This window comes from Triticum dicoccoides, chromosome 1A, assembly GCF_002162155.2.
Source record: "Triticum dicoccoides isolate Atlit2015 ecotype Zavitan chromosome 1A, WEW_v2.0, whole genome shotgun sequence".
Lineage (NCBI taxonomy): Eukaryota > Viridiplantae > Streptophyta > Magnoliopsida > Poales > Poaceae > Triticum > Triticum dicoccoides.
The window spans coordinates 537,090,275-537,098,212 of NC_041380.1; the positions used below are offsets into that span (position 1 = coordinate 537,090,275).

Sequence of the window (7,938 nt, forward strand, 5' to 3'; positions counted from 1 at the left end):
ACTTGAGCTTGCCGTAGCATTGCTCTTCATTGTGTTGGGGTCGGGGATGATGACGCCCATGTTGTAGATGATTGTTCAACTCGTGGTGCTCTTGGCGAAGATTGGGTCCATTGTCTTCTTGCTCTCGATGGACTTGATGTTCTTGTCTCGCTTGAGGGGGAGCTTGTCTATCTTGACGAGGAGCTTGTCTATCTTGACGAGGAGCTTGTTGATGCACACGTCTTTGGAAAAGTCTTTCTTGAGCTTCATCGCGAAGTGCTTCTTGATGTAGTCGAGCTTGTCGGCCTCGGTCGGCTATGGCACGACTTGATTCATGAAGGGCATGTTGCGCTTCAAGTGCTTGAGCTTCACGGAGTTGTTGTTCTTGGCGTTCCGCCTCGGCGTCTTGTGCATCTTGATGTTGTCGCGCTCGCTCCTCTTGTTCTTGTTGACGTTGGCGTTGCCGTTCTCTAGCTAGCGCAAAGGCTTCTTCGGCTTGACGTCGTCAATGTTCTTGCAAGTCGGTGTCTCGAAGTGGATTGAGGTTTGCTTGACGCTCGTTGCGCGCGGCTCGACGAAGAGTGTTTGATGTCGGTGTACTTGAGCCGGAGAGGGTGAAGTCGGAATGGTGACTTGAACGGCTCCTTCTTGAAGTGGAAGAAGATCGGTTGAGCAACAAAGCGCGAATCTCGTCCATCCTTGCGTCATTCTCTTGCTTGTGATCGTCGAGCTTGTGGTCGAAGTAGTCCCTTGTACGTTGCTCGGAAAGTCACAAGTCGGAAGCAAGGTTGTCGATGCGTTCACTCATAGCTTGTTGCTCTTGATGCAAAGCACGTTGTGCACCAAAGAGGTGACTCTTGGTGACGAAGGAGTTCATGTCGTCGTCTTGCTCCATGAAGAGCGGGTTGGTAGAAGTACTTGGCCTATCCATCATTCCAAGACAAGTGTGAGTGGAAGAAAGGAAAGAACCAATATCAAATGTACCTTGACCGATGTTGACAATGGATCAAAGATGATTCCAATGTGTAACAAGGAAATAGCCCAATTGGTACCAATTCTTGTCGGTTCTCACACCTACACAAGTAAAAGCTTATGGTGGAGCTCGGTTAGGATGGTGGCACACAATTTGATGCAATTGTAAGTGAGACTCAATAATGTTGGAAAAGATTCATGAATTTGCAAATGCAACAAGTAGACCAAAAGCAAGATATGGTACACGGAAACACACACGCAAATAGATAAGATGGGGTTATGCAACCAAGGATGAGCCAAAATATGGAATTCACCAAGATGCTCTTGTTGCACAACACTAGAGAGACGCTAGCACGATTGCACAATAGGCGGATACGAACTTGTGCACAACCTACTAAGCAAAAATGCAACGACTTCTATCTCAAGTATGCTATATGTATGATGTTCCTATGCATTGATCCAAGATTATCGAGTATGACAATCTTAATGTTGTATGATGCTATGGTTCTTGCTCTTTGCTTGTCTTTCCTCTTTTGCTTAAAAGCTTGTTTGGCTCTTTGATGTTTGAGCTCTTTTCTCATGCAATGCTTCACGAAGTAAGAGAGTAATTGTGTATGCGACAACAACTTTGTGACACAAGTGATGATACCAAGAGATGCAACACGATGATGGTATGTATGCTATGGGAAGTATGAACACTAATGTGCACAAGTCACGTTGCCGGCAATACTCAAGGGCTAGTCTCGATGGGTAAGTGACGCAAAAGTAAGGCTATGATGGCTATCAATGTAATGGCAAGAATGATATGTCCAATACCAAGATGAGGTTACCGGTCTTGCTTCCAGTATGGTGTTAAAAATGGTGGCACGAAAACCAAGTCGTAGTCGAGGTGGTCGTTGTTGATGACGCGTCCATGGCGAAAATGAGCAGCGGTGATGTCGATGTCGAACCGTACCGAGATAGCCGAAACACAAAAGGATACGGTACCGCAACTCAAATTCTCAAAGCAAAATTTGGCAAAATTGTCGGAGTTAGTAGCGGGAAAGGCTAGGGTGGTGCTATGCGGGAGTGGTGGGGGTATGCGGAAGTGGATGTGGGCACCGGGACGAAATTTGGCGAGAGTTAGGCAGGAAACGTATGGTGGATGGGTTGTTTTGCTGCCAGGGGCCGGATGTCCAAGGGTGATGGCCGGATGTCCGGGGTGCCAGATGTCCGGGCTGGTCGGGCCGGATGTCCGGGCGCTGGATCCGTGGACCAATTCGAAGAAAACCGCGTGGAGAGGTCAAATCCGGGGCAAAATTCGGGGGATTTTGTGGATGGAATTTGGGGAAAAGGTGGGGGAATGCTAGATCTACCTGCAACACACGAAATCCTCGGATCAAATCCAACAAAACTTCATCACACCAACAAATCACAAAAAATTTTGGGGCTATTTTTGTGGGGCAATTTTCGGATTAGGACGAAAAACAACAAAATCAAGCTAGAAAACAAAAAGAGGGGGCTCCGAAATCATGATCAACGTGGCTCATGATACCAAGATGATGTAGGGTGGAACCCTAGATGGCCGATCTTTCACGAAAGGAGCGGATCCCAAAGAGAAACACGAGGACCACGAGGGGATACACGAGGGGAAACACGAGAGAATCACTCAAACCAACAAGATTCGATTACACATGCGCTTGATCCAAATAACACAAAGAGGTACACGATGATCCAAGGTCAACAAAGGACAATACAAAGTAACCGGTTCTTCTCCTAGAAGGAGGTCTTGATGGGGCCGCCCAAGAGGGGGGTCTTGAATCCAAGTCGATCTTCTCCGAAGAGGGGCCGCAGTCTCTCTCGAGGAGGAGATCTATATGGATGAGCGAAGCTCTATCTCACATATGAGCTAAACAAACGCTACCCCTAGAAAGAGGATGGGGATGAAGTATATATAGTCTAGGGGGGCGAGAGGGTACATGGGCTTCGGCCCTTCACTGTTCACAGACAGGCGAGGCCGGATGTCCGGGCGTCGGGCCGGATGTCCGGGGCTTCAGGAGTGGCCGGATGTCCGGGCTGGGGAGCCGGATGTCCGGGCTGGCGGTGAAGACTTCTGTGGGCTCTGGATAGACGAGGCCGGATTTCCGGGCAGAGGGCCGAATTTCCGGGGCTTCGGGGAAGGCCGGATGTCCGGGGCGCGGGGACAGATGTCCGGGCCCTGTAGTCTTTTCTGGCTGGGCTGCGGCTGCTGTGGTGGCATCTCCAGGGGCCGGATGTCCGGGGCCTTGGCCGGATGTCTGGGGCCTGAAAGGTGAACTTGCCCGTTTCTGTTGGTTCTCTTCATCCGTGGACTTGGCGGCTTGTCCGTCTTCACGTGCATCTTCGGGAGGCTCCTCTTAACACCTGATCATGCATAGCATATCGGACTTAGGTAGTAACCATGTCTCGAGTGGATCATATGTGATATCACTAAGGAAAGAAGTCACCTCGTTCTCGAGAGCTCTGGCTCGTGCTCGTGTCATGGGTCCTCTTGGCTCTTGATGCGACGATGGTAGGTCCATGGGGATGATCATGGGATGCTCCACATCAAGCTACCACTAAACGTCACTGAAGTGTGGTCATGCTTTTTTTGAACTCATGAACGCTGGGATCATGCGACAAAGAACAGTTCAGTCTGAATTCTGAACATAAGATTTTGTTCATTTGAATACACTATGCATTTACACAGATCATATTGAAAGGCAAAGCCTCGCTTAAAACTGTCACACTTAGTTTAGATAGTACTACCAAAAGAGCGGTGGCAACAACGGATGTCATGTAATACTTGAAGAACTATTCAATCTGGAATTTGAACAGAAGGCCTTCTGCATTTGTAATACACTACTTATTGACTCGGATCCTGTACAACCTTGTCCAGCAGTTCAATCATTACACATTCTTGTTGAATAAAGTAGGTGAAATAGGGGGGGGGGGGATCCTGCAATGGAGCACTGCCAGCAATTGCTTGATATGGTTTTTGAAAGCTTTTCTTGGCTAATATTGGTAATAGTGGTACACCAAGAAAGCTAGAGGTATGTTAAGAGATCATACGTTGTGCTGAGAATGTTAGGATAGACATTGTACTCTTTGGCAAAGACGAATGGTACGACCCCTTGCGGAAGAGCAGCATGCAATGCGAATTCATCACGTTACTCAACTCTTGATCTGATTTTCTTCAGTTGATTATACTTGCTATGTGTAGAACAACAGCGATATGCAAAGAAGTCTCCAAATTGGGGTGTACGTACTTGAACAATGGGAATGTGCAGAAGAACCCCGCGAATCCCAAAAACCAGAGAGGCGGCGGCCATGATCATCGGACCCACAAGAAACCTCACAACCATCGCATAAGTCTTTTGACAGCCCTAATGGATAAAGGGAAGTTTCTACTGGCTGCTCGAATATTCAGACACGGGCACACACCGAATATACCATCTCTTATGACTCTGATGATCTATACCCATGAAGTGATTCAGGTGTTCGAAAGCTGATGTGAGGTCTAAACATTCTGTAACTTCGGTTTTGTTACCTGGTTGGTGGATTATTCATGACTACTGGATTACAATGTAGACCCCCTTTTTTTTATCAAGTTTCAGTTGAGGTCACTAGCAGAATGATGTGATCATCAAGCATTGGAATCAGGCACCATGCTCCTTCATGTTAGCCTCGTCTTCATTTCTTTGGGCGAGTGTGGTGCGCCTTCCTCCAGTGCCGTTTTACTCCTCAAGGTAGATAGATAGAAAGAATCTAGACATGGTTTCGGGCTGCAAATCTGCATTGATAAATCATAATGAACCATGTAACCCTTGTACATGTCATTATGATTACCTTCCTCCAATGCCGCTTTACGGGCAATGTAACCCTTTTGTGGTCATTGTGACTTGATGTACCTAAGCCGAGGTAAAACAAGTATCGACTGAGAAATGCAGTATTACATCTGCAGACCTATACACTGAACTAGGCGCACTTCTGGAGCTGCAAACAATGGCGCCAATGGAGAACACCCGCAATTCACCGCCATGGAACAAAATGGACGCAACTGAGCAGCAGGATGAGCTTATTACTTTTACTAGAGATTGAGCTGCGGAGCAACGCATGACCAGATCATAACCAAATGGATGCAACTACACTAGCAAGGATCATATATTCGTATCTGCCGTGGCCTGGCGCCATGATCGATAACCTTGGCCTGATCGCTGGAGCACCAGCGAGACGGAGCGCGCTGATTCCTGAGCTGCTGCACGTGGAGCCCCATGAACGAAGTGGCCGTCAGCCTGTTCGACGACACGGTCGGCAGCGTACGCGAGAGCCACGACTCCGACGGCGTCTTGGGCGACGGCAATGCGAGCACCATCTTGTCGTCACGGCGAGCCACGGTCCTCTCCTGCGAGGGAGGTAGCGGCGGCGGGAAGCCCTGGCCGACGGCGTTGAGCCTGCGGGGTGTCTTCCCGCCGACGTTCGCCTTCGCCGTCGGCGGCCTGACGCACTTGGGATTGGGAGGCGGCAGCGGCGAGGCCGCACCGCCGTCGGCCCCGTCGAGGACCAGGAGCAGGCCGAGATGGGTGGCCTTGGGATGCACGGCGCCTCGGTCCGATCGCCGCAGCGAGCTGATGTACACCTCCTCCCAGCTGCTTCCCTGCAGAGCACACCCAGAGTCAAGATCAAGACGTGCATGCATGGCTTGGCTAGTGATACTCCATGAGAACGTGAAGCAAGCTGCTGCTCACCGTGACCGTGCCAGCGTCGAGATCAGGGTGCTGCCCGACCCGCGGCAGGAGCGGGTTCGTCTCGCGCCGGCTGCTGCCGCAGCCGGATAGGAAGCGCCGCGCGCCTCGGCGGCGCCTCATCGTGGACCGCGCCGGGTTCAGGAGCAGCAGGGCGCTCTTGGCGCACCGCGCGGGGAGCAGCCCGCACTTCCTTTTGGACGCGAAGCCCGCCGTGCTGTGCACCTCCCACTCGTCGTCCTCCCCGTTGCCGTCCGCGTCCTTTACATGGTTACGCTGCACGTGGACGTGGCTCGCCGGCAGGTGCTGGACAGGGAGGCGCCCCGGCAACCTGTCGCTGGTGGGGGTGCGCGTGTTGGCAGCAGCGGTGGCGGCCTTCCGGAAGACGCACTGCTCCTTGGCCGCCAGAAAGAAGCGGTCCATCATGACGCTGCCGCGGGGGCTCGGGCTCGGGGCCGCCGACGCCGTCGCGCCGGCCGCGTCGCTGCAGCTCACGGTGTAGCAGCTGTCGGGGCGGGAGAGCGCGTCCGAGAAGCGCACCGCGGCCTCCTGGTCCGGCCCGGGCAGCGGTGGCGTGCCTACGCCCTTGGGGTGGCCGGGCCGGCGCTCCCACCCGAACGGCACGCCTCCGGGGCGGGGGGTGGCATCGTCGCAGCGTTCGCCGTACCGCAACGCGCCGCCCAGGCCCAACCCGCCGTGGCGCCGCACGGAGAGCAGCGGCGCGGCGAGGTCGATGCGCTTGCTCGCCTCGGCCATGGCCGAGCACTAGCTCTAGCTGCGTGATAGTGTGAGCGACCTCGATCGATCGCCAATGAGCCACTCTAACCACCGATCTGGCCCTTAATAAAATAAAACGCAACCCGTTGGATGGATGGACCTGCTCAATCAAGTGGAGTAGATCGTTGTGATAATGCCGGCAATGCACGGACGTGGCCACATGATCCAGCACGCAGGGGTAACACTGTTCACCTTGTGCCGCTGTACGTGGTCGATTTGGTTTGCTCGTCGTCGGCTGTCGCTGGATGCATGCTGAAAGGGGAAAGTACTTGGACGATCCGGCGTCCTCCTAGGCTGGCTGGTAAATTCTCTGGGAACTTGCACCCCAATTTCGATGGTATATACGTACTGTGATGTGAGGTTGTCGTAACAACCGGTGGGTGACATTGTCCATTTTGTCGGCCGGACAGTACGCACGGTCATGGTCAATCATACATGGTCGTGACTCGTGATAGGATACCATGCAGCTTGCATCGAGACACGTCGTTTTCGTCGTCGCCGGGAGCGAGAGAGAGCACCGTCGATCGACACTGTCCATTCTACTCTCCTGGTGTGATATGTGCCTCGGGCCCTCGGCTAGTAGTACTATAGTCCAGCACTACTAGACTGGGGGAGTGGCGCTTTAAATTAGGTGGTCTTGGTTTTTTGCATTTATAAGCTGTAATGCTGGGTGCATCTATGCGGCCAACGACTCTGATCTGTATTCTGTCTCGCTCACTAGCTTGTTGTTTTGCATTCAAGTGCCAATTTACACCTCTGGACCAGACCAACACAAACTTAATACTACGATCATTCTTGTATTCTGTTGTAGAAATATCTACCACTAATATACATACAAGTAGGGAACAATGCAAAAATTCGCAGAGGCACGCGAGTGCGGGGGCACACACCTGTCAAGTCCCGTCGTCCGCTCATTTTGCTCGCGTGTAGAAATATTTCCTTATATCATGATAAATATTTATTATTCATGCTAGAATTGTATTAACGAGAAACTTGATACATGCGTGGATACATAAACAAAACACCTTGTCCTAGTAAGCCTCTACTAGACTAGCTCGTTAATCAAAGATGGTTAAGTTTTCTAACCATATACATGTGTTGTCATTTGATGAACGAGATCACATCATTAGGAGAATGATGTGATGGACAAGACCCATCCGTTAGCTTAGCATAATGATCGTTCAGTTTTATTGCTATAGCTTTCTTCATGTCATATACATATTCCTTTCACTATGAGATTATGCAACTCCCGGATACCGAAGGAATGCCTTGTGTGCTATCAAATGTCACAACGTAACTGGGTGATTATAAAGATACTCTACAGGTATCTTCGAAGGTATTTGTTGGGTTGGCATAGATCGATATTAGGATTTGTCACTCCGAGTATCAGAGAGGTATCTCTAGGCCCTCTCGGTAATGCACATCACAATAAGCCTTGCAAGCAATGTGACTAATGAGTTAGTTGCGG

General features: G+C 51.0%; 1 protein-coding gene across 1 annotated transcript; it reads right to left on the bottom strand.

The window, feature by feature from the left end:
- Positions 1-4,733: 4,733 nt before the first annotated feature.
- LOC119321076 lies at positions 4,734-6,473 on the bottom strand. The gene is made up of 2 exons (XM_037594935.1): positions 5,697-6,473; positions 4,734-5,605 (listed from the first exon to the last, which is right to left on the bottom strand). The coding sequence occupies exons 1-2, from the start codon at positions 6,447-6,449 to the stop codon at positions 5,099-5,101; spliced, it is 1,260 nt and encodes a 419-aa protein (XP_037450832.1). The 5' UTR covers positions 6,450-6,473; the 3' UTR covers positions 4,734-5,098.
- Positions 6,474-7,938: the final 1,465 nt, after the last annotated feature.